At 39.7% G+C, this 26,904-nt stretch overlaps 3 protein-coding genes across 3 annotated transcripts; 2 read left to right on the forward strand and 1 right to left on the reverse strand.

The window, feature by feature from the left end:
- The first annotated feature begins 603 nt into the window (after nt 1-603).
- On the forward strand, nt 604-18,335 carry LOC104419885 (transcription initiation factor TFIID subunit 1). Its single transcript, XM_039302636.1, has 21 exons — nt 604-1,012; nt 1,290-1,396; nt 2,077-2,139; nt 2,287-2,332; nt 2,973-3,224; nt 4,104-4,219; nt 4,597-4,765; nt 5,899-6,991; nt 8,696-8,898; nt 9,008-9,245; nt 9,622-9,958; nt 11,337-11,552; nt 11,731-11,823; nt 12,729-12,935; nt 13,138-13,344; nt 13,680-14,163; nt 14,580-14,677; nt 14,830-14,910; nt 16,035-16,091; nt 16,168-17,307; nt 17,748-18,335. Exons 1-21 carry the CDS (start codon nt 967-969, stop codon nt 18,099-18,101), a joined length of 5,607 nt encoding a protein of 1,868 aa, XP_039158570.1. The 5' UTR covers nt 604-966; the 3' UTR covers nt 18,102-18,335.
- Nucleotides 18,336-22,462: 4,127 nt separating this feature from the next.
- On the reverse strand, nt 22,463-23,680 carry LOC104419886. The gene has a single exon (XM_010031712.3). The coding sequence runs from the start codon at nt 23,678-23,680 to the stop codon at nt 22,463-22,465; it is 1,218 nt and encodes a 405-aa protein (XP_010030014.2).
- A 1,570-nt stretch (nt 23,681-25,250) lies between these two features.
- On the forward strand, nt 25,251-26,860 carry LOC104419887 (peptidyl-prolyl cis-trans isomerase FKBP12). Its single transcript, XM_010031713.3, has 5 exons — nt 25,251-25,436; nt 25,801-25,834; nt 25,935-25,996; nt 26,234-26,286; nt 26,487-26,860. Exons 1-5 carry the CDS (start codon nt 25,349-25,351, stop codon nt 26,586-26,588), a joined length of 339 nt encoding a protein of 112 aa, XP_010030015.2. The 5' UTR covers nt 25,251-25,348; the 3' UTR covers nt 26,589-26,860.
- The last annotated feature ends 44 nt before the right edge of the window (nt 26,861-26,904 follow it).

Raw genomic sequence — 26,904 nt, forward strand, 5'->3', positions numbered from 1 at the left:
ATCTAGTTTTCGTGAAAAGTAAATAAACTCATAAAAGATGAAAATCCCGTGAATATGTTTGAGTTTATAGTCTATTGACATGAATAGATAAATTTATTATATTTTATCACTTCTGTCAATATGCAAATTAACATCAATAAATATGAATAAAATACAATATATCTTTAGAAATAAGAGTTGATATTTGGTGGATTGAAATATATCATTTGTCAAATTTATGGAGTGAGATTTTTTTTTGGGGCAAAAAAAAAAAAAAACCCTAAATTATATTTAGCGTAACATATTTATCATAAAAAATTCTAAACCTATAACTATATGATACATTCATCTTCCGTTGAAATTTCACCTACAATGTTTAAGTGAAATATAAAGAACATTGTTATGACTGATTAATCATCATCAAAATATAACAAATTTGAGATTTTTTAATCTAGTAAAAGAAAATTAGTGTAAATTTATTACAACGAACATAATTTAATTTTTTTTTGATAATGTCAAGATACAATTTAGGTTTTTTTTTTTTTTTTTTTTTTTTTTGGCCTTTTCCCAAACCTCTATATAATCTGAGTCATTTTTACGGTCTTTCTCCTCTCCTTTGTTCCGGTCATCTTCTTCGTTCCCTCTGCTTTTCTTCATCACCGCCATAGAGGAGGTCGAGGTCGACGCCCCCGCGTGCCCTTCCTTCGATTCGACGCCCCCCCCGACGAGGAAGAGAAGACCTCCGGCAGCGCCCGCTTCCGGCCGGCGAACCGTCGACCGTCGCCGGCGAACCTCCGCGACGGAAAAACCACCCGCCAATTGCATCGCAGCTGATCGATCAGCTGCTGCGGGGACCGAGGCGGGGCGAGGGAAGCACGACCGTGAAAAGGATTGATTCGAGCAGGCCCTTGAGAACACTGGGAACAGCTCGGAGCCGCGGGCGCATTGTATCGGGGCCTCCTCGGTGTCGGCGTCGGTGTCGGAAAGATGGGTTACGATTCCGGCGATGGTTCGGAAGACAGTCGAGATGATGGTATAGCTGATTCTGCACTTCCACCACGAGTTTTTAACGGTTAATAATTATGCATCCCCTCAAGCGGATTGCATGATACGATGGATTACTGGGTGACAAGAGAGTTTTGTACGAGTGCTTTTGCCGAATACCCTAAGTTAAATACGCAGTAGTCTGGTGAAAGACGTGAACTTTGATCACGCTATCTGTTAATCTTGAAACGATTTGCTCTTCTGGTGAATTGTCTTTTCAATTCTGTTGCGTATAAGATGATAATTTGCCTCCAATGAATTGACAGATGACGAGGAGGAATATGAAGAGGGTGGGAGCGGCAACCGCTTTCTGGGGTTTATGTTTGGAAATGTGGATAACTCGGGTGACCTCGACGTCGATTATCTTGATGAGGTGATTTCTTTCGATATAGATTGCATTTACGCTTTCATGTCCGATGCTGGTGTAGTTGAGCTCAGTAAGATTACCGGGTGGAGCTTTTAATTTATTAGAGGTGGCCAGGAGCTTTTCTTTTGACTAATCCTGAAATAGTTTGGGTGACTGTGGGATGCTTTAGCTGGAATACTTTAATGTTCAAGTATTCTATGTGATATTACTTGCATCCTTTGTAAATTAATATCCAAACCCGCTCAAGTGCATTCTGGACAAATGACGGCTTTAGATATCCAAACTTCCTGGCTGCGGACTTTAGTAGATTTTGATGGATAGTTTGTTACCGGCTAAGTTCTAGGTGCATTACCAGATGGAGAGCTAAACATTTGGTCTTGTGGCATCTATGCCAGTATTACAAATCTTCCTTTTAAGCATGTTTTCTGTGCATAATTGGGGTAAACGTAATTTAGTTAGTCATAAACCTGTTGTTTCATGGTTATCGTGCACTTCATGCTTGTCACATATGGGGCAATAAGTAACATAAGATAATGATTTTGCTCAAATGCTGCAAGTAGAGTGCTGCAAAATAGGCTTGCTTAGAAATAAATTGTGAGAGATAACAGCCTCTCTTTTGTATGGTACATATATAAATGCTCCTGGACGCTGTATGTTCTGCTTATCATATTTGTTTTATGTGGCAGGATGCAAAGGAGCATCTTGCGGCATTGGCTGACAAGCTTGGTCCATCTTTGGCTGATATTGATGTATGGAGGTTTTAATGCTTTGCATGAATTTGTTTGACCTTTGTTAAGAATGGATTCCGAGAGTTTTACTCTATTGTCTTAGCTGATCATGCTGGCAATTTAAGCTGTTTCATGAATTCAATGAGCTAACAATCTCTCAATTTTCAGTTATCTGTAAAATCACCAAGGACGCCTGTTGATGCTGCTGAACAAGGTGATTGTTCTTTTTTCCTTTTTGCTTGGTTTGAGTGGATGACTATGAAGTCAGTAGATGGTTTGTGGAGGATGTCTGACCAAAATATCATCTTATCTTACTAATGTAGAACTTACATGATCTATCTTTGATGCTGTGAAAATTGAAACTTTGGTTGGACTGGTGGTTCTAACTCACTGTTGATCTTACAGCTGGGGATGCTTTTATGATGTCCTCAATCTGGAAATTTGTTTGACTGATTTTTTTTTCTACAATATGCTTTATGATTGTTCTTTATCTCATAATTGACTGGATGAAGATTCATCAGGGAATTTATAGTTGTGGCAGTTGAATCCCCATCCCATTAAATTGAATAACATATTCTCGGAGGACCCTTTTTTTCCTAGTCGAGTATGTTAACGGTGGGGGTTTTTTTTTTCTCCTTTTAATTTACAATCTTTGGTAAATTGAAACTACATTTTTGTATAAATAATTCTGCCATGATGGTTATAGTATCCCATATTACTTGTTTACACCATTTATGTTAACTTTTTGGGTCTGCTATGCATATCTTTCTGTAGATCCTATAGCTTCATCTGCCTGTATGTTGGTGTAGTTTGAGCCATTTCTTCTGATTTCTAGTGGGTTCTTCTGCCACCAGATTACGATGAGAAGGCTGAAGATGCTGTTGACTATGAAGATATTGAGGAGCAGTACGAGGGTCCAGAGATCCAAGCTGCTAGTGAGGAAGACAATTTGCTTCCAGAGAAGGATTATTTATCTGCCAAAGTTCCTTTTGCTACTTTGCATGATAGAGCTTCAGTATATGATGATGAAAATTATGATGAGGATGAGGAAGATGAGAAAGAGCAGGAGGTCGTAGATAAAGATGCTGCACAAGCTGCTTTATCAGGTTTGCTATCAGCCTCATTACATTCTGAGTTCCTTATATAAAGATGCTCGTTCTCACTGTGATTCATTTGGGTGCAATCATTAAGGTATAGCATTGGTCTATGCCATCCTTTCCTACTTGATTAGACATCTTTCTCTTCATAGTTCTTCAAGTATGGTATAAATTGCACAACTGAAGCTGTTTGTTATGAGTTTTGGAACCTATTGTTGTTTTTAATGCTTACCACTACTTCTGAATTGCGATCATTAAAAGAAATGGAAGGAATGCTAATTCAAATGATATAGAGTAGTCACCCAGGTTTTAAGAAAATTAGCATGTTATTTTTTTTATCAGCTTGATTATTCAGATTCCTTTAGAATGTCTGGTTCCTTGCAGAAAGATGACAATAAAGCAAAGAGTTCATCGTTTACACCATACTGTTATTTCAAATGCAACATTAGCATAATTTGTTTCCATGAAATCGTTATGGGGTGCCATTCAGAAGGAAAACCTAGAAATGACAAAGTCCCTAAACCTATGACATCCAAGACATTACCTTTTTGATGATGCTACTTACAGGAGGGTACTTCGATGTACTTGGTTCCTTGACATTATATGTGAACTGTTATTGTTATTGGTTTTATTTATACATTCTGGTGCCTTGACATCATGTCTGAAGTGTTAATTTTTTGGTTTTAGGCCACATCATTCATGATTTAGAAGCTCACTAAGTAAATGGGAATTGTTGATGGTACATAAAATGGAGAATAAATCTCTATTGTTCAAGCTGTTACAGCAAGATGTTGGATGATATGTGTCTTAACCTTTTCGATGGTCTATGTCTCGGTTCTTAACCTTTCCTAGCTAATAAGATTGGTAATAAGGACATTCTTCCTTCAGAAGTGCAGGCTGCAAGTCCTGCAGTTTTCTCCGAAGGCAGTATATCTGCTGAGCATGAGCAATGCCATGCCTCTCCGCATAATGAAAGTCCAGTTGCTTCTTTTGAAGAATTTCAGGTTAGATTGGGTGTTTAATTTGCTTATGATAGAGTTGAAGTTCTCCCTCCATGTTAGAGACTACTTCTCTTCAGATATCTTTCATTGTGGGGATTGGTGAAACTTCGTATCTTGTGTATAATCACGTTCCTTTCACATATTCTTGTCTCTTGCTTTTTATTGAGCCAAAAATTGGTTCTTTGGAGTAAAGCCTATATAATAAGCCCATCATAGGTCTTCTACTAAGTGTTGCTTTGTTGAAGTCGTGAATTAAGCTTTATAAAATCTTTGCAATCAACTTGCTTTATTGACATCTCTTATAAGGGCTTTGCTGTGTTTCCCAGCATAGTTGTTATTAGCTAAATAATATTCAACTGAACTATTTACACTCACATCAGGATATAGCTGAAGCTGATGAGGAACCATCGGAGGATAAAGCTGCTTCTTTGTTACCAGTTCTGTGTATTCAAAATGGGATGGTCATTTTACGGTTTTCCCAAATATTTGGCATTCATGAGTTTTCAAAGAAAAGTTACAGAAGGGATCACAAGACCTCAGTCCACAAAGGTATTTTGCTAATTAAGTAATCTTTTCCTGCAATATTCCCTTTATGTAATTGCAATTTAAAAAAAAAAAAATGTTTCCCTATATCAAATTATTAGTTATGCTTCTCTTTTTGGCACAAAGCAGCAAAAATACGAAATTGATAGTTGTATACTGGGCTATTGAAATCAACGAAAGAAAAGGCAATGATAAATAATAAAACCAAGAATAATGATATCTAATGGCTGCAGCAGAAGAGAAGTTCTGATTCTTTTATCACTTAAATCCACAGAAGAAAAACGGAAAGAAAATGTAGAAAGAATCCAAAGAAAAGCATCTGTGACCTTTCTTTATGATTCATCTCTGTTCTCCGATGCATGTATCTTAATTTCTTCATGTTGATGATTTCGTTCTGGCTAAATGTGCACTGTGTGATAAATTATAGGAGAAAACTGTAAAACCAACGCATAGGAATTATGTAGAGAAAAGGTATCATAAAAAACAAGATATAAGCAGCTCAAAGCTATTCAAATACTGGCCACTCCATCATTATTCTGTTTGTTTTTATAAATGCCAATCTCATTGGGAACTGCAAAGCAACTTAAAACCATTGTTGGTGATGCTTTTTAGACTTTTGGAGTGCTGTAGACTATGATAGATCATATCCTATTACTGTATTTGTTCTTGGAGGAGACATATATCTCCATCACCTCTGCTGGTGGTATGTGAGAAAAGTGTGAAGAGGAGCTTAAGGCCTGCAGCATCTACATTTTGTAAGTAAAGAAGATAAAAGTATGAATACTTATTCCTCCTTCTGCTGGAAGGGAGAAAAGAGAGGTTTATGTTTTTTTTTTTTTTTTTTTGGGGGGGGCTGGGAAGGAAGTATAGGAGAGTTTTGAGAAAACACTGCAGCTTCATTATTAAAGAACCGTGAAATACTCTCATTATGGTTTTACACATGGTCCTTAAGGAACTGTTTGACTGTTTTTCATGCTTTCTCTTCAATTAGGCTGGGAGATTTATTCCTTCCTTTGTTAGAAGTTTTTCTTCCTTTCCCTCATCAACTTTCTGTGTTGTCTTTCATTCTTGCTCTTAAATTAGGGTGGGAGTGATTTTGGTTTCGCATTTTGTTCTGAATTTCTTTCACCTCCTTTCAGAGACGTTTAAGTCTACAGATGCATCTCATGCTGTGGAAGAAGATGAAGAGGCTTTCTTAAGAGGTTTGAGTCAGGGTCTTTCATCCCTTAAACTGGTACAAGAAGTCCAAGATGACATATTGGGGAATACCAGCGGTGATACACAGTATGAAAACTATGGTGCTGGGCACAGCGAAGGTAGATTTTCTCTGAGAGCTGACGAGGACATTTTTCTTAGTGGAGGACCAATGAAAGAGGATTTAACAATAGACCTCTCTTCAGTTTGGCAGTTGCCTCAAAGTCCTAATTTCTATCCTCTTGGTCAGCAAGACTGGGAAAATAGCATCATTTGGGATGGTTGTCCTCCAAGCCCTGAAAATTCTGCTGAAAACCACGAGCTACGCATAGTTGATTTAGGAGACTCATTTGGTGGAATTTCTGAGCCACAGATTGGATCAGAAAATCTTCAATTAGGGCATCAGATGGCCCAAATTGAGAAGATGGATGGATTAAGGTGTCCTGCTTCTTTGGTTTCTGTTGGATCAAACAGCACATTGAGGTGTTCCGATCTTGGAGTTTCCAAGGACTTCCATCCCCAACTTCTGAGATTAGAGTCTCATTTGGAAGATAAATTTTGCCATGGAGATGGTTTGGAGGATAAAAGGACAGAAGAGCAGCTTCAGCGTGATGCTTTAACACAATTTAGCAAAATCTCGTTGCAGAATAGACACATTCTGGATGGGTCCTGGGTTGATGAGATAAGCTGGGAGCCTACTGTTTCAATTGCAAAACCAAAGCTTATTTTTGATCTCCAAGATGGACGTATGCTTTTTGAGGTTTTAGATGACAAGGATGGTAACAATTTTTGGCTTCATGCAGGGGCTATGGTGATGACCCGATCTCCAGACCCCATTAGTCATGATTCTCATGAGCTGATCAGTCATGGTAGACTCTCTGGTTGGCAGTTTGACATTGCCAATGACATTTTCTATTCAAACAGGAAAACGTCTCAGCAGCTTAATACTAGCTCTGAAAAACGCATTGCTTATGGTGGTGAAGTATATCATTCAGCACCTGCCCTTAAGTTGGAGACGATGAAACTAAAGTTGAGCAAGTAAGAATGAGTTGCTATGGTTTCATAAGGATTCCTTGGGTCTGGTGTACTTCTTCTTTATGCAACATCATATGATCGTTCTGCATTCAGCATCAAGATACTTATCTATATTTGGGATTATATCAAGCCGTTTTTAGAGATTCAAACTGGGTGAGCATATGAACCGCTCGGACTGGACTAAACTGGCCGGTTTTGGGTGGTTATAAGGGGCACGGTCTAGTTCTCATTTCCTGTTCCAGGGTGGGAACCGATTGCCCAGACCAGACCGATTTATATTTTTTCTATTTTTCTTTATTTCTTAATGAAGTAAATTGAAAACCTAAACCCTAATGTCCTCTCACGCTTTGCTCATTCCAGATGATGAAGCAAATCTTTGTTTCTTTCATATCGCTGCATTGATTCATCGAACTTGCACCTTTTGTTTCTTGCTTCTTTCTTTTCCTGCAGCAATTCAACAATTTTACCTCCCTCGCTTACTCGCACCTTCCTTAAATTTGTAAGTCCGTCTTTTAGGGAAAAGAATCCACCAAATCCTCCTCCTTCTTTTGAGCATGCCCCTACAATCACGGCCCCGTCATCTCTCAGTCGTCTTCACAAATCTTGGACGTAATCCCAGTTTTGAATTGCGACGTGCATTGGCAATTCAATTAATCCAAAACTTTAAGCCAAGATATGTAAATCCACCAGTTCTATTGGACTGCCTGCGCATCGGACCGTTTGGTCCGGTTCCAGAAATGGGGAAGTAGTCCTGTTGGTCTGATTCCTAGTTCCTGGGTGGGGTTAGACTGGACCGGAACGGGGAAATGGACTGGGAACCGATCACCCATAATTTAAATGAACATCAGTCCTTTGTCCTATCATTTTCTTTTCTTTTTAGTAGGAAGTTCTTGAATAAGTTATCTGACTATTTGTCCTGATCTTGCCTTGCTGAAGCTTTTTCTTGAACCAAAATCTAGGTCTTTGGTTGATGGCACTGATATCTGTAGGTTAATTCAGTATCTGTACTTTTCTCTAATATGACCTGTTGTCTAATGTTATAATGCCCAGCCTCATTCAAATGGAAGGTCTTGTGTGGACGGATCCCTGTTTCATTATTGCCATTATACTTGATATTTTCCTTTTTGGGAACCTATAAGCTTCTACAATGTCTATTGTTACGCTCCATAAAATGATTATCAAATATATAGGCTGATAATTGATTTTGATGGTCTAATGATATGATGTGTTCACATTTGGCCATTCATGTTGTTGAGCTTTTTTTAAAGTAGGTTTTATGGGCAGTTTCAGTTATTAGCCTTCATTAATGCGAGTACCTAAATAATCCAGGAGTAGTATGCAAAAGTGCTCGGAGCGTTGGATGTTCAAATTCATTGGCTGTTATTAGCCTTCATTATTGCAAGTTCCTAAATAATCCAGGAGTAGCATGTGAAAGTGCTCAGAGTGTTGGATGTTCAAATTACTGGCTATATCTGCCCAAAAAAAGAATTTTTAATAATGATAACTTGCTATAATTACCTTTCTTGAAGACCTCTGCTCCAAATTATCTCCTAAATGAGGCTGTCAGTTGTTTGTTTGATGCACGTTCTAAGATTCATCTGTCCATATTAGTGTGATAGCATACAGTTAGTGTCATGTTTGTCGTGTTAACGTTACCTGTTAACTTTGAGATTCACATCTTATATGTCCTTTTGATCTTGTTTACAGTAAAGATGTAGCCAATTTTCATCGACCTAAAGCTCTTTGGTATCCGTACGACAATGAGGTTGCAGTTAAGGAGCAAGGGAAGCTATCTACTCAAGGACCAATGAAGATTATTGTAAAGAGCTTGGGGGGCAAAGGAAGTAAACTTCATGTTGATGCTGAGGAGACTATTTCGTCAATTAAGACAAAGGCTTCAAAGAAACTAGGTTTTAATCTCTCTGACATTATTTCTATTCAGGGTTGAGAATTTAACTGAATTTTATCTTGCAAATGTCTCTCTGTTTGTAGAAATTGAGCTCATTTTTTCTCTTACAGATTTCAAGCTATCTGAACCAGTGAAGATCTTTTACCGTGGAAATGAACTTGAAGACCATAAATCTCTTGCTGATCAAAATGTCCAACCAAACTCATTGATACATATTGTTCGTACAAATTTGCATTTACTGCCCAGGGCACAGAAGATTCCTGGTGAGAATAAGTCTCTGCGTCCTCCTGGTGCATTCAAGAAGAAATCTGAGCTCTCTTTGAAAGACGGTCATGTGTTTCTAATGGAGTAAGTGACTGAAAGCTACTGTATAAGTGGGAATATGCATTTGTCTATTACCCCATTTTCTTTTATTCGACCCACTGTTTAATGATTGATGCTATGCTTTTCTGTGGATGCAAATTGAGCAAGTCTTTGTCATATAAAATAGTTCCCTTGAGACCATTCTCCTTCAGTTATATCCATATCCATGCTCTCTCTCTCTCTCTCTCTCTCTCTCTCTCTCTCTCACGTGCACGCGTGCGCGCACACAAAAAAATAAACACCCCCGTGCACGCGTGCGCACACACAAAAAAATAAACACCCCCCCCCACCCCACCCCACCCCCTGGTTGCATATTCCAAATTGAAGTTCTAAAGTGGTGCTTCTCTGAGCAAAAATGTAGGTATTGTGAGGAAAGGCCCTTATTGCTGAGCAATCCAGGGATGGGCGCGAGACTTTGCACATACTATCAGAAAACAGCCCCGAGTGATCAAAATGGCATCTCTTTACGTAGTGAAAACAAGAGTCTGGGGACTGTGATGGTACTAGATTCTGCTGATAAATCCCCTTTCCTTGGAGACATAAAACCTGGTTACGCGCAATCGTCTCTTGAAACAAACATGTATAGAGCACCTGTATTTCCTCACAAGGTGTCCTCAACCGACTATCTTTTGATTCGCTCACCAAAAGGGAAGCTTTCTATTAGACGGGTCGACAGGATTAATGTTGTCGGACAACAGGTCAGTCCTAAAAGTTAATGATACTCTTTCTTAGGTGCTTCTTTTGATAATTATAGCTGTGATGGTCTTTCTTTCTAATCATTCTTTGACTTAAAATGAGGTGGATATAATTGTTTATGGTGTGTATTCTATATCCTTGCTGCTGCTCTGTGGATATCAACTCTAACTTGTGTGGGAAATAAATTCTGTTTTCTTTGTCATATATAAACCATGTATCAGTTTAATAGCATATTCACTTTTTCTTGAGATGAATGTAAAGCACTGATGCGCTCTGAGGTTTATTGGCTGTCCTACTGTAACTTTGGTACTGGTTCTATACACTATAATTAAGTGAATAAGCTATGGCAAAGTACGAAGGTCTCTGCACAAAACAGATTATGTGTGTTTCACATTGGAACCTGTTATAATCATGTCTCAGACACCCAAAAGTAGGGCCAGAGAGTTTTCTGCAACTGCAAGCCTTCAAAATTTTGTTTTCGCATTTTGATAGCATGGCAAAAGTCCGGTCGTGTTCTAAACATGCTGGATGTCGAAGGAATGTCACTATAGTCTCCTTTGCCAGTTTAATTTATCTTGACTACTCTTTAAATTTAACACTTACTATTTTCTGAGTCTTATGTGCTTGTTTTCTTTGGATAAATCAAAGAAATTTGTTTGACTTGATCATAATTTTGAAAAGGATAAGATAGAAGAATGGAAATGGTTCAGTGCAAAACTTATAGATGATGAGATGTTAAAAGGGCCATATTTCAAAATAATTAATATTTGGAGAAAAGGCAAGTGGCAGGGGAATTTTGTCGGCTGTTCAATTGGTGATTATGGGTGAAAAGCTGGGAGAACTTTTAAGATTTACAAAGACCTAAGATTGCTATTTAGCGCACTGTCCAAGATAATCGAGTTACGTTTCTGGATAGCTATCTTGAGGAGGCATATATTAAATGAAACTTTCTTTTAATTTAGATGAAACTAACTGGGAGTGCAATTGTTTTGAAAATCCAGATGACAAGAAGAATTTTAGTGGCAAATAGATCTACCGTGTGAGTAAGAAAAGAAAACTGGGATGAATGTTCTTAGAAATTTCAGAGGCATGTGACTTCCTGTATTGTGAAACACAGCCAGACAAATCGCATTAATATGGGCCTTGCTAATTCTTTTTTTGTTCGGTCATCTTTAGCATGGAAAGGAAGGAATAGGAGAGCTTTTGAAGGTAGAATCTCGATTTAATGTGGTTATAGATAGACTGTTGATAATGTTGCTTGTGAAACAATCTTCCATCTTCTTGAATTTGTCGCACAGTAGGTTGCTTAATTTACAATAGGGTTCTTGGAAGATGGGGGAGACTGATGTTAGTCATCTGATTTTGTTCCCACACTTGCAGGAGCCTCTCATGGAAGTTATGTCTCCAGGAACAAAAGACCTTCAATCTTTTCTCTTGAAGAGAGTACTGGTTTACATGTTTCGACAGTTTCGTGCCCTTAAAAAACGCAGTGTAGCTCCTTATGTCCGTGCAGATGAGTTGTCCTCACAGTTCCCGAACCTGTCCGAAGGCTTTTTCCGCAATAGATTGAAAAAGCATCCATGTGCCGAGTTGAAGGTAGTTTTGCATCAATACTGAGATTTGGAATATTCTGACTTTGTTGGTTAATGTATGGTTTGTCCATTATATACTTATACACATGCTTGTTTTTGGCTCTTTTTCCTGCTGCTGTTGTACTCTGAAGTTGCAGTTTCTTCCCTGACTGTAGTTCTTTTTTTGTGCATGAACATGACAGAGGGGTTCCCATGGGGAATGGATATGGAAAATGAGGCCCAATTTCCACATTCCATCAGAAGAAGCATTGAGAAAATTAGTGCCGCCAGAGAAAGTAAGAGCTGTTTTCTAGATTGTCTGTGTTTCCCTCGAAGCGAATAATGTGTTTGAGTTTGCATCTTTGAAGTTCATGCATAAGATTGATTAGAAGAGATGGTGAAGCAGCATGTCGAGATAGATATAGTGAGTTCAACTGTAGGATAAATTCATCTAAGAACAGAACTTTTAGCCTGATGGTTGGATTAGATTTGTGAATAATTTGTTAGTGGAGGAATTTTTTTTATGCCGATGGACGGTAGGTAATATATAGATTATAATTAAAGGTCCGCCATCCAAGCTTCTGTTCTGTGGCATGACTAAACTGAATTTATGAATAAAGTACCTAAAAAAGTTTGCTCAGTAACTGAAGGGTTCTTTGTTTATTTCAACTCGTCTAAATGTGAATAAAGGAATCTCATCCAAATTGATATCCAAGTCACATATACAGGCATCCCATCTTTAGTGATGCAATCTACTTTTAAACATTTGTTGGCATCTGCACCACCTATGATCAAAATGGAAGCCTTTCTAACTGCTATTTGATGTTGAGAAAGTTGAATTGGTGAGCCAAGACTATTTTTTTGGTTGAAACTTGTTGGCACTTGGCTTAGTTCTATCTAACGGTTTATAAGACCGCGTGTTTTTAGCACCTTCTTGCTCTTCATGATGTGCAAACTGTTTCATGTGGATATTACCAATGTGACCTGTATATATTTGTTTTTTGGGCCATTGATGTGACCTGCACTGATCAATCGCTTCGTCTTTCATCTGTACTCGGAAGTCAGACAAGTGCGTGAATATTTGTTGCCCATAAGTATGATTGTATAGTACTATAACACTCTATTAACTGCCCCTCAAAAGTGTTCCATATGAAATCAATTGCTCCACATGTGTTGATTTTCTCCTCCATTTTGTTGTCAGGTCTGTGCATATGAAAGTATGCAAGCTGGTCTTTACAGGCTCAAACATTTAGGAATAACAAGACTTATGCATCCAACTGGAATTGCATCTGCAATGAGTCAGCTTCCCAATGAGGCAATTGCCCTCGCTGCTGCATCACACATTGAGAGGGAACTGCAAATTACTCCGTGGAACTTGAGCAGCAACTTTGTCGCCTGTACAAACCAGGTTACTTTATGCAAAATAGATGTATATACAAAAGGCTTTTGTACTTCCTTTTCTGCAGCCTGGGACCTGGCTGCACTTATCTCAGTCAATGTGTTGATGTCTGCTTTTTCATTGTACTTTTGGGATTTTGGTGCACTTTACTCCCTTTTCTGCCTTTTTTTATTTTTAACTTTACCCATCATCTGTTGGTTACCTTATTCAGGTTCGAGAAAATCTTGAGCGTTTGGAAATTTCTGGTGTTGGCGACCCATCTGGTCGGGGTCTTGGTTTTAGTTATGTTCGTGCTGCTCCAAAGGCACCAATGTCGAGTGCAATGACAAAGAAGAAAGCAGCTGCTGCTCGTGGAGGTTCCACAGTTACTGGCACAGATGCTGACTTACGTAGACTCAGCATGGAAGCTGCACGAGAGGTTTGTATGCTTGGCAACAAATTGAGATGAAACATTTGAACCCCTTTGCATTGAATACTTTCTCATGCTTTCATTATGGATTTACCTGAATCCTTCCTGATTTTAGTTTGTCATGATTATCTTTATTTGCTGCGTACTGGAGGCAAATTGGGTATTGCACCATTCACTAAAATGTCCAGCAAATTCCGTTGAAGAAAAGACACCTCTTGAGAAATCTTTAAATAGTAACTGATTCAAGTTTGGGTGTGCTTCTGCCAGTCAAATTGTACGTTTCCCTTTGTCCTGGTTGAATATTTCTTGGCGCTTCTAAGGTTTTACTACTTTCTGAATTACAGGTTCTTCTAAAATTCAATGTGCCTGATGACATTATAGCTAAGCTGACTAGGTGGCATCGGATAGCAATGATCCGCGAACTTTCTAGTGAACAAGCTGCTTCTGGAATTAAGGTTGACCCTACGACGATTAGTAAATATGCACGTGGTCAGAGAATGTCTTTTATTCAGTTGCAGCAGCAAACCCGAGAAAAATGTCAGGAAATTTGGGATCGACAACTCCATTCTCTTACAGCTATCGATGGTGATGAAGGTGCTAGCGATTCAGAATCCAACAGCGACCTAGATTCCTTTGCAGGGGACCTAGAAAATTTGCTTGATGCGGAAGAATTTGAAGGGGATGAAGCAATTAATGAACGCAAGCATGATAGGTCTGATGTCGTCAAGGGACTAAAAATGAGGAGGCATTCATCCCTGGTTGAGGCTGAGGAAAAGGTGCAAGACGAAGCTGCTGAAGCCGCTGAATTATGCAGGATGCTCATGGATGGTATAATGTTTGTTTGTTACCACTTACGAATTGCACATTATATAGAAAATAAGATTTAGCATGTGATGCTTACAAGACGATGCACTTAGCTGGTTACTAGTTTAAAATGAATAAGCTTTAGAACGATCATTTTTCCCTGCGCCAACTTCAATTTCTTTGATGCCTATGTAGCCTTTCTGGTCCCTCATGAGTTCTTGTTTGTAGCATTCATTGAGAACAAAATTTCTTAATTTTGATAATTAGCTCATGATTGACGTGGTTTCTCTAGAGAATATGTCGGGCACTGATAAACCTTTCTGATTGAATAATGGTGTGCAGATGATGAGACAGAATTGTTTAAGAAAGAAAAGATTGGAGCTGTACGGAAGGAACTTGGCCCTGGTCCAGGCTTACAACCTGTTTTTGTTTCTGAGAAGGGGAGCGCATCAAAAAACCAAAGAAAGTAGTGAAGCAAGTATCAAGCTCAGTTGCTGGTGATGGTTCAAAGCAGAGTATGAATGGTGATCAGGAAGATGTGAGCACAAGTCTTAAAGTTTGACCTTATTCGTAGCCCAGCTTTTAATGGATCATTTTCTTTAACACCTTGTCAATTTTCACTTTCTACCTATAGTTTGAGTTAACCATTCCCCTAGTATTGGTTGGATTGATAATTAAATCTTTTGGCAGGTGGAAACTCTGCTAGCCAAAAAGAACTTCCCAATGAAGGTGAAAGCTAAGAAGATTAAAATATTGGGCGATGGAATGAAGGCAAGTCAACTTATTTGTTCTATCTCTTCCATGACTGTAATCTGCTGAATCTTTGATTGCACTTATGTCTTATCTGTTTTTGCAAGAGTGCCTGTAGCCATCTTGTCTTTTGCAGATTGTTGCTTGGGTTGCTGTTGCACTTGGTTAAGACACTATCCAGTGAATATGATAGCTTTTGGGGGAAAGTTCTCATTTCGAAATTCCCTTGGGCAATAATGAAATAATTAAAAAGTAGAACACTTGTCATACACTTTGGAAATTGAAAGTTCACAATAGAAGAAAACTACTCTCATCTAATGGGAAAATTTGCAAGTTTGAAGTATGTGTGTCCTAATAATGTAACATTTTTGGACTCATAGCAGTCTTCATTTGTAATTGTTAGATTGGATAGAAAAATTTGCCAACAGCAAGTTAAGGTGCAGTGGAAGCAAGACTGAGGGATTTTTTTTTTTTTCCCTGCTTTTAGATTGCCCAAGATAATGGATGTACTTTTTATTTAATCTAGGGCATAGTTTTTTTGAATGATAAATAATGTTTCGTTAAGAAGTTATTAAGGGGGTACCGCCCCTGTATACGAAAAGGCTTCAGGTAGAAGCCACCCTGTACAAAATTATGCACCGATATACTTGATTCATGGAATATTAAGGGGACAAATCTGAACAGATGTCCTTTTTCTGTGTTTGGATCATTGATGTTTAACTTTTGCTTCATTTCATTTATTAGAGATAGCATATTATTCTCCCGTTTGAAATAATTTATAAACATGCATAACTAAATTATCATATATGATGAACTCCTAGTATTATATATGAACAAAGATAGGATAAAGAATCAGCCTCTAACACCCCAGCACCATTGCAACACATCTAGCTTTAGTACATTTGCTAATTCTTGCTTCTGCAACATTTGAAATTCCTACCTGGTATGTCCTTGAAAAATCAATCTATAGAGTTCATCCTTCAGCAGCCATGTACCACACATCATGTTGTGTGTTTCTGTATGTGTGAGGGTGAACCTTCATTCTTCTTTCTTTTAACATATGTTATATCTATTGTAAGACACTGCTTTTTGGTGTCTTCTCCTGTTGTGCTTCCTATCTAATTTGGGTCTCCAATTTGACTTAGATCTTTAAGGAGAAGAAATCAGCCAGAGAGAGTTTCGTCTGCGGGGCCTGTGGACAGGTCTGTGACTTCAACCACTTCGGAAAATTTATGTTGTGTGATAATGTCGTAATGTTTGTCTTTCTCTTTTGTCCAGCTTGGACACATGAGAACCAACAAAAATTGCCCCAGGTATGGAGAGGATCTCGATTCACAGGCAGAAGCCATTGATCCCGATAAGGCAATGGGGAAGTCACATTTAGTCGATCCTGCTAGTCTTCCCCAACAGAAATCTGTGACAAAGAAGATGATGCCTAAGAGTGCAACAAAAATTTCTCCGGCAGAAAACACCGAAGGTCAGAAATCTGGCTCCAAAACAAAAGTTCACTCTTTGAAGCTCAAATGTGGATCAATTGACAAGCCTCCTGATGACATCACTCTGGGCTCTACCCAAGGTTCAGAACAAGTGGCAATGTCCATTATCGATGGTGGGAACAAGTCTGCTGTGAAGGTGAATAAGATAGTTATCTCTAGCAAAACAAAACCAGCAGATGTACAACTTGAATCCCATAAACCTTCTATTGTGATACGCCGTCCACCTGATGCTGATAGAGTCCATCCAGAAGCACAGAAGACCTCTATTGTATTTCGGCCACCGGTGGATACAGAAAAAGCACAAACTGAGCCTCATAGGCCATCTATTGTCATACGGCCACCGGCAGATATTGAAAAGGAACAATCTCACAAAAAGTTAATTATCAAGAGGCCAAAAGAAGTTATTGACCTGGACCAGGCCAGTCAGGAAGGAAGTACTGATTTTGAGCACAGAAAGACAAAGAAAATCATAGAACTGTCAGATTTTGAGAGATACAGGACGCAAGAGAACACTTATTTGACAGAGTCGTCATCAAAGAAGAAATCTCGGGAAGAAAAAAGATGGTGGGAAGAAGAAGAGAAGAGGAGAAATATGGAGAGATTGCGAGAAGAAAGGACAAAGAGGCAGTATATGGAAGAAATGAGAATGTTAGAAGAGAGAGAAAGGTTAGCTGAGATACAAAAATACGAAGTGTCATTAAGACGGGAGAGGGAAGAGGAAGAGCGGCAGAAAGCAAAGAAGAAACAGAAGAAGATGAAAAAGGTTGAAGCTAGAGATGAGTACCTAGAAGACTATAGGGCTAGAAGAAACGATAAAAGGATGCTGGAAAGGGACCGGACAGCAAAGAGGAAGCCTCTTATCGAGCCTGGAAAATTGAGTGCAGACTATGCCCTACCTACAAAGCGTCGTAGAGGCGGGGAGGTACTCATCTGCTGTTTTATACCCGATTTTCATTTCTATTGAGTCCATTGCTTAAGTACTGTTGCCGGTAACTATATTTCACTTTAACGGAGGTTCTATAGGATTGCATGACAGTTAGCTATAGCAATTTCATATTGGGGCTGTAGATTTAGTATTCTGTGATGAGTATGAGCAATCTCTAGCAACTGCATTGACCAGTTGATGCCATTCATAAATGACTTGGACTAGGTTTGGGAAGGAATTCATGTGGTGGCAATTTACTGGATGAGTTGATAATTGCTATTTATTGCTGTGTTCCAGTGAACACGAAATCTTTGTTTCATTTTTCTGGTCTAATGCTCCCTTTCCAGTTGGATATACTGATTTTCAAATGGAGTATATTCCATGCATTACGTGACTCAGTTTTCTGCGTGCTTATTTAATTATGGAACTTATTCCAGGTTGGATTGGCGAACATCTTGGAGCGCATAGTGGAGACACTAAGGGGCAGGCAGGAGGTTTCTTATCTCTTTTTGAAACCCGTCACCAAGAAAGAGGCTCCAGACTATCTGGACATCATTGATAAGCCAATGGATCTGTCCACTATTAGGGAGAAGGTTAGGAGGATGGAGTATAAGAACCGCGAGGATTTTAGGCATGACGTGTGGCAGATCACGTTCAATGCCCACAGATATAATGATCGGCGCAATCCTCAGATTCCTCCCCTTGCAGATCAGCTTTTGGAGCTATGTGACTACTTGTTAAATGAAAATGATGAGAGCTTGACTGAAGCTGAAGAGGGTATTGAATATTAGTTAGAGCAATGGAGGGATGTGTATAGTTTTACTCTCATCCAAAAATTCTACAGTAGCCACATCCTTTCCTGTACATATGCAGTCGGTTTCTAACTTCTAAGATGACTTCCTTTGTGGGGATGTCTCTAGGTCAGGTTGTTTGTTCATGTTGTATTATTGAAAAGATTTTGGCTTCTGCTGTATGATTATGTCAAATGCATATTGGAGAAATAACAAGAGGAAAGTTTTCTTATATCTTAGTTGTTTCAGCATTTTCCCTTCTGTTTTTTAGGATACCCTTGTGTGCTGTTCATCCCTAGAGTAAAAGTATTTATCTATCTTTAGATGTATAAAAAAGTTCATCAGATGAATTGGGAAAAGCTTTAGCCTCTCTCTCTCTCTCGTATAAGATTGGAAATTCTCGTGTACTGGATATAATTACTTGAAAATTAAACAGTGAAGTCATTAAGAAATGGTGATTCCTCTTTTCCACTGGAATTTAATATGGTAATCACATCAATTGACAAAACTAGTTTTCGCACCGGTAGGGGTAAATAACTAAATATTACAGTTATGAAACCACTAAATGAGTGAATATGTAGATAAATAATAATTCATACATTTTCAAAATGATAATTTCCTTTGTCTAATTTTGAACAACTTGATGATTAATATATTCTCGACATTGACGTGAGAATTCTATGAAGTCATTTTATATTAAGAGAACAATTTTAAGCTCCCAATGGCATGAATTGTAGTACTTATAACGAATTTAATTATTATACAAAACTCACTTCTGGAATTATTGAATTGATGAGAGGTATAATTTAACTCTCTGTTGGCAATGATCTAAATAACTAATTGACTAAAATATTGTCCAAAACTCGCCTTTAGAAATATGGGCTGTTATTGTTGTTATTATTATTGTTATTATTACTACCTTCTAATGGACAGCATTAATGCTCAAAAACTCTCATTTTAATTATTGTGACGATCATCATCGTTCTCGCCTTAGCATCATCATCATTATGTACAATCAAAAAAGTCTTAGTGAAATCTCTTTTATTCATATATATATATATATATATATATATAATTGATAATTAGATAATTATAGATGTTAAATTATATTTCTACGGCAAAAGAATGTTTCAAGTATCAAAAGTTGGCACAAATGGACAATTAAGTGCTAAAAGTTACGAAAGTGACACTTAAGTGCCAAAATCGGAACAAAATGGATCACTTAAGTGTCAATTCGACCAAAATACTGACATGCACAATTTTTAGCGAAATAAGTGCAAAGCGGCGTCATTTTGCATGCCGACGTAGCTAGACAATGCAAAAGCAACGTTATTTGGTGTTGACGTGGTAAAAAATTAATATAAAAATTAATTTAATTAAATTTATTTAAAACATTTTAAAATAAATAAATAAAAAGGGAGGCGGCTGAGAATTGAGCCCTCGCCGCCGCCATCGGGAAGGGCCGACGACGAGGGGAGAGGGTCGGTCGGGGTTGCCGAGCTCTAGCCCTTGGTCGACCCTCCCCCTCCGTTGTCGGCCCTTCCCGTGGCGGCGGCGAGGGCTCAACCGAGGGTGGCCTGGGGTTGCCAAGCTTTGGCCCTTGGCCGACCCTCCCCCTCCGTCACCGGCCCTTCCCGTGATGGTGGCAGCAAGGACTTAGCCCTCGCCGCCTCTTTTTATTTTTATTTTTTTTTTAATATATGTATTTGTATTTTTAAATATTTTAAATAAATCTAATTTAATTCATTTTTATATTAATTTTTTATTACTTTAGCACCAAAACGACATCGTTTTTGCATTGTCTAGCCACGTTAGCGTGCAAAACGATGTCATTTTGCACTTATTTCACTAGAAATTACACATGTGTGCATTTTGATCGGATTTTTGCCGAATTGGCACTTAAGGCTGCGTTTGGTTGCAAGTTGTTTCTGTTCTCAAGAACAAAAATTTCTGTTTTTTTGTTCCTAGGAACAAAAATGAAGAAACGCGTTTAGGTGAGTTTTGTTCCAAAAATTTTTTTGTTTAAAACACATCGGAATAGAAACAAAAAAAAAAAACTTGTTTCTTGTTTCGAAACAAAATTGAGAAATGCTTTTTTATTTTCTTCTTCTTTTTTTCTTTTGCTAGTCGTCGGCCTTGGCCATGGCGGCGACCGGCCGACGAGGGCCGGCGGCCTCACCTTGGCCGGGCAAGCTCGAGCTCACCCAGATCCAAGGTGAGGCCGAGCTTGCCCAGCCCGGGCCGGGCGAGGCTCAACCTCGCCCGAGCCACTAAGGTGTGACGCCGACTGGGCAAGTGGCTCGGCTAGGCCGAGCCTCGCCCGGCGGCCGGCGAGGCTCGGCCTCGCCGATTTGGGCGAGCTTGAGCTCGGCCTCACCGGGGGCCGGCGAGCCTTGCCGTGGCCGGGCGAGGCCGGCCCCGTCGGCCGGCCAAAAGAAGAGGCCGGAAAAGAAAAAAGAAGAAAATAAGAAAAATAAAATCAAAATATTAAAAAATAAAAGAAATAAAAAATTATACAAATTTACCAAACGTGTTTCTGTTTTTTTTTTTTATTCCCGAACAAGTTTACCAAATGCGTTTTTTTGTTCAAAAATTGTTCTCCGGAATAAAAACATTTTTTTTTATTTCTGTTTCCTAGAACAATTTTTAAACAAAAACATTACCAAACGCACCCTAAGTGATCAATTTTACTCGATTTTGGTACTTAAGTGTTACTTTCGTAACTTTTAACACTTCAATGTCCATTCATGACAACTTTTGGCACTCCAGGGGTCCAAGTGTCAATATTTCTACTAGCAATAATATGCAGCCAATTGACCTATCTAATGCAAAACCAATTAAGCATTAATTGCCTAATGACCAAAACCCGTCGTTTATGTATATAACTGTAAAATATAGACATAGATTGGAGGTTATAGATTACATACCTAGGTGCATAAAAATCACCAATCAATTTCCTCCAACAAGGAGAGAGCAATTTTGATAATTTACAATCCTAAGTATTAAGTTTAGAGGCAACATTATATTGTGTTAATGTGAGTATATATGAGCAACCCATATCAAAGAGTTGAGAAGAAGTCTTCATAACTTCCTCATTTGCTCAAAAAATCCATTGAAAAAAATCCTCTCTTATATCTAAGTTAAGAATACGATAGGTCACACATGAATAAATTATGATATTGGTATAATTTAATATTTCCAAAGTACCATACATCGTAGTTGTTTCATTCGTCAAAGTTAGAGTTACAAATATTAAAATAATACTTCTTTGCAGAGCACTAGAGAGGCAAAAAAATTTGCCCATTCATAATATCAATCTTTACATAACAATTGTTGAATTTAGAAGTAGGAATTACAAGCTTAGTCTACAACTTCCTAGGAGATTGATTTGTACCATAATAACTAAGTCGAGGCGTTAACCACTGGAATTCGCCCCAATAGCCACTCTTCCAACATGGAAAGGAGAGATGAGGGCTTCAAATCCCCACCTTCTAGGGGGGGATGGGAGAGGAACGCGTAAGTTTGGGTTTCGACTCCCACGCCCGGCAAAGAGGTAGAGGCAAAAAGTGTAGGAATAAAGTAGGACCGAAAAAAAAAAAAAAAAAGGTCGAGGCGTTCGAATTTGTGCACGGATTAGGTTTCCAATGCTTAAGGTTGCACTGAAAAGGAAGAATATTGAGAGGAGAGAGACCATTTGAGCTTAAAGTTGAGTGGTATATTCTTAGAGGGAAGTGTGGAAGAAACCATGCCTGAGTCTCATATTACTATTTATAGAGTACTATTAACGGATCATTGAATTTTATTGGACAAGTGGGAGGTTATGCATGAGAAGGAGGTGAAAAGGCGGCGCAAATAGCATCCATACCATGTTAGGGACCAATAACATGTCCAACATTTTACATGGTGGTTGCACAGTTGCATGCGGAATGAAAAAACAATAAACTAGTATCTTCTCAAAATTAGCCCGTCGAGTGATTCAGTATACAAGTCGAATTGAATACTCGAGACCCCTATCAATAGCAACGCAGAGGATGGGATGATTCACAGGTCATAATCACCCTTACCAACAATCCCCCCGAAGATCTTAACGTGGTCAAAAACCCATGACAGGTCTCCAAATTTTGATACTGAATCGATCTATAAAGCAACGTCACACCGAATTGTCTACAAATGGTTATTTCATGATGAATTCTTTCTCCATTGAGGAAGCAAAGAACTAAGACATCTCAAACATGCTCAGATGATATCGACGACAGACAGTTCATACATGAAACTGCGTCTGCACTTATTGTTTTTCTAGACTAGCCACAGGACCACTCATGAAAATTCAAGACCTAGCCATGGAGGTGATTCGAGGCGTCTCAAGCCCACCATTGGTGAACAGCAACCCCTTCGTCCCTCAGCCTTCCATACAAAGCCAGGCATTCCCAGTAAGCCCTTCTGCTCTTATTCGTCTTCCGGTACCCCCACTGACTGCTACACTCCAGGAACATCTCATCCACCAGATGTATCGTCCTCTTCCTCATCATTTCCTCGGCCACTTCCGCGTCGGCCTTCATCACGACGTACTCTTCTTCCCTCACGTTCTGGGTCAACCAATCCGATACATCCGCAGGTGCACCCCCGGATCCGATGTCGAGATGGTGCACATCAAAGTGTTGATCTTGCGCCGGGTAGTTGTGATGAAACCATTCCACCGTTCCCCTGTCGTCCTCCCGCGAGCCCACTGTGATGAAACTGCGGCCGTTGTAGCCTTGTAGAGAATCGCCCAACAACTCGGGAAGATACTTGATTTTCTTCAAGTAATCGCCGGATCTTACTAGAGCTCGTCTTGGTGGTTCAAGCAACACGTCCTCCAAGCCCTTCAGGGTGGCCTTTTTGGCTTCTAACGCCAAGTTGCAGAGTTTTCGCTTCGTCGAGGAGATTGTGCGCTGATCGTCCGAGGTGACTTTCCTCATCACCACAACGGTAAACTCATATCTTCTCATGTACACGATTTTATAATTCGATGGTTCTTGGAAAGCATCCGAAGGATCATTGCTGAGCTGAACAGCAAGAATGCCACCTATTTTCACTACCCTGTCCACGAATTTAAGGTCGATCGAACCAGATACGAGTGCAAAATCAAACGTCCTGTCTGGGATCAGGCTCTGGCTCTCCGCCACATCCGATTCCAGGGCAAAATCAATCTCGTTGTCATCCAAGAATTGCAGATTCTCGCCGATCTGCCCGATACCAGAGCTCACAACCAGAGCCTTATCGCCTTTCTTAAGAAGGCCCTCGCGAGACAAGTCATGAAACAGGAAATTCATGGACTGCAAGTTGCTCACATCAGCGGCAACACCGAACTCAACCGCATTGAATCGAGATCTTGAATGAGGGGATTTCATAAGCGACCCCAAACAAGGCAATGTGAGTATAACCGCAGCCAGAAACAATGATCTCGACACGACGCGGAGGAACCTAGATTTGGGCAGCTGAATCACCAGCCGGGAGTCGCAATCGAGCGCAAGATTCACTCCATTCAACTGCGTCATCTTATACTGGTTCTTGTCTCGAAAACTATGAACCAAGTCCATCGATCTTTCAGCCCTTCAGTCGATGAATCACGCAGGCTCCCAAACTCAATGCACCGAAAAAGCAGCTGACTTTGGCCAAATTAGCCAAATTGGCGGAACACCCAAGATTGATGAGCGCACGAAAAAGAGGAATTGAACACAGATACAGAGAAAGGGGGGGAATCTTTTAGCGAGTGCAAAACCTAGCGGCGGTGTGATTACCACCCACGAGGGCAACACGGTTGCTTCGGATTCTACACCACAGCAGCATCAATTGCCTCATCCTCTCGGCCCCCATCCTGGGAAAAGAGAAAAAAAAAACCGACCCCTCCCTTCACCAAGATCCTTCCTTTACCCAGAAGATGCTATCTCGCCGCGCATCGTCCGCAGCGCGTCGGAAAAGAATAGAAGGGACGAGAATTATGGCAATGGGGGTCGTGGGTTTCTCGTGTTGCTGTCGGTTTTTATTACAGAATTGTGGGACAGAGAGGAACAGAGAGAGAGAGAGAGAGAGAGAGAGACGTGTGTACATATGTATGGAGAGAGGAGAGTTTTGCATGAAAACGGCTGGAAGGGTTAATCAGGCGGGGGAAGAGTGAGCTGTTGCCGTTGATGGGGGTGGCTATATTAAGGCCTCCTCGTGCCGGATCTGCAGATCTCGCTTCGAGATTGCCGTGTCGGTGTTGTGTTTTTCAGTTGGAGAGAGAGAGAGACAGACAAATCTCGTGGGCTTCGGCCGATCACGCGCCGTATGCTTTTCCGGTGAAGTTCTGCCAAGTTCGGAAAAGCCCAATGGGCCCCTTTCTCCCCAGCTTCTTCGGGCCGGACGAGCTTTGAGACAGCTACTCAAGTCAAATTCAACAAGGTGGAACCCTAGATCAGTTTCTAAAGGTCCGAGGACCAGGTTCTAGGATATACAATGTATGTTACAAGTCCCAAAAATTGGGGAATACGGCATTTCATAAATATCCAATAATAAGTGCATTATCTAAAACTGCTAATTTGAATTTCTATTTTTGATAATATCCATGATTGAAATTTTTACTTTATTAATATTTTATAACTTTCAGGTGTCTAAAAATGAATTGTGATTAGTGAATCATAGCAAATGATTGTCATTATAAATAATGATCTACCACAATCGTTCAATTAAAAATACAAACGGAATGTAGGTAGACTCTAAAACCTATGGCATGACAAATCTCGGGTTTTAAAATATGCAAGCTAGATTTTAAATTTTAAAAGTTAAGTATGTGTTCTAACAAGTTGGTTGTAGATTTCATATTAAACTTAAATGGGATCTAGAACCGCTCACTTCTCTATGTGATCATAACATTCAACCGTGCAAAATCAACTATTATGAGCTTGACAACTAAGTTTGTCTGTCGCTCTGTATTGCGTTGATTTGAATCCAAAAGACTCTGTCATTGGTTTTTGGCGGCCATGGGTACAAATGTGTTCCTTGATTTTAAATGTTTTTTAACGGAGGAAAATAGGTTTGCGGACCGTGAAGTGATTAGGTAATTCTCCATCCATCCAGACATTAGGGGGCCCAGAGGAGAAGCCCAATATCGAAGAACATATCAAAATGGAACCTTGTACATAGAAGGGGGCATCGCTGCCGATTTGCTGCGTATTGCCTCCCTGAAAACCTAGAGCGAGAGAGAGAGAGTTCTAGAGAGAGAGAAGATGGGAGTGGAGAAGGAAGTGCTGAGAACTGGAACAGGCCCCAAGCCCTCTCGCGGCCAGAACGTCACCGTTCACTGCACCGGCTACGGTCCTCCCTCTCTCCCTCTCCTCCGATCGAATTCATTCCTCTCTCTGCTTGCAAGTTTCAGCCTGTTCTTGATTTGTTGTCTGTCTGTCCTCTGTTTCACTGGGTAATGCAGAATTGAACTTGTAGCAATGGTATGGTTCGGAATTGTACGGCCCCGATAGCTCCCCTGTTGTTGAATTAGATGAACTATGCTTGAATTGAGTCGACGCGGAGTCGCGATCGCACTTCGATCGTCGCTTCCGGCGCCTTTGTCCTCTTGTTTTTGGATTTAATTGGTGCTTGTCCCGAGTGAAATCGCTTAAGGGTGTCTTAAAAAGGGTTCCTTTCTCACGTATTTTTCGTGTCTCGGAACCGTTGAATGCAGGTAAAAATCGTGATCTCTCGCAAAAGTTCTGGAGGTATGTGTGTTTTGTTTTTTCAGTTTGATGTAGTTTATAATTCAATCCGTGGTTGGTTTTTAATTGTCGAGACTATTGAGATCTATGTGTTCCTATGTAGCACAAAGGACCCTGGGCAGAAGCCATTTTCATTCAAAATTGGTCAAGGTTCTGTGATAAAAGGTAATTCTACATTCGAGAGCTTTGACTTTTGGAAGCATGACGATGGGATTCAGCTTTTCCCTCAGAGGAAGAGCTCCATCATTTGTTATTCTGCATATGTTGATTAGATAATTGTACTTTGTCCAATGTTCGTAAAGGACTCAATTTGCAAAGTCCATCTTCTACCTTGGCCCTTACTGACATTGTCGACAAGCATTACAGTTGTGTTAATAACAGTTTTCTCTCTCGCTGTTGTAGGATGGGATGAAGGGGTGATGGGAATGCAAGTGGGGGAAGTTGCTCGTCTTCGGGTAAATCTCATCCCCTACGTTCCTTTCTCTTCAGTTTTTTTTACCCTCCTTTAGCTCACAATGTATTTTACTTTTTTTGGAAAGTTATGATAAGGACACTGCGTTCCTAGATTTGGGTTCATTCATGTGGACCAAATTATTTATGCTTCTTCCTGACATCAATTTCTCTAATCATCTGATATATTTGACTGGTTTTGCAGTGCTCGCCTGATTATGCTTATGGCTCAGATGGATTTCCTGCTTGGGGGATCCAGCCGAACTCGGTTTTAGTGTTTGAAATTGAAGTTCTTGGCGCGGAGTGACTCAGTAGCCGACTTGGCATGTGATGGATTGTTGGTGCAGAGGCATACATTTTGGTACTCAGATAATGTAATTTATGTGTGTTGTGGTGCAGAGGCATACATTTCGGTACTCGGATAATATAATTTGTGTGTTGTTGGCTTTTGGACCTCGATGAGTTTGGAAATGGCTGGCACTAAGCTCTATTATGATGCTATACATTATCAAGGTTCTGAATAATCGACAAAAACCATGCTTCCTAGTTATTCTGCCAAATAAGAATTGCCACTTACTTGTTCGTAGCTGTGATTTATTCAAAATTTGCATGGAATCTATCTT

This window comes from Eucalyptus grandis, chromosome 9, assembly GCF_016545825.1.
Source record: "Eucalyptus grandis isolate ANBG69807.140 chromosome 9, ASM1654582v1, whole genome shotgun sequence".
In the NCBI taxonomy this organism is placed as follows: Eukaryota; Viridiplantae; Streptophyta; class Magnoliopsida; order Myrtales; family Myrtaceae; genus Eucalyptus; species Eucalyptus grandis.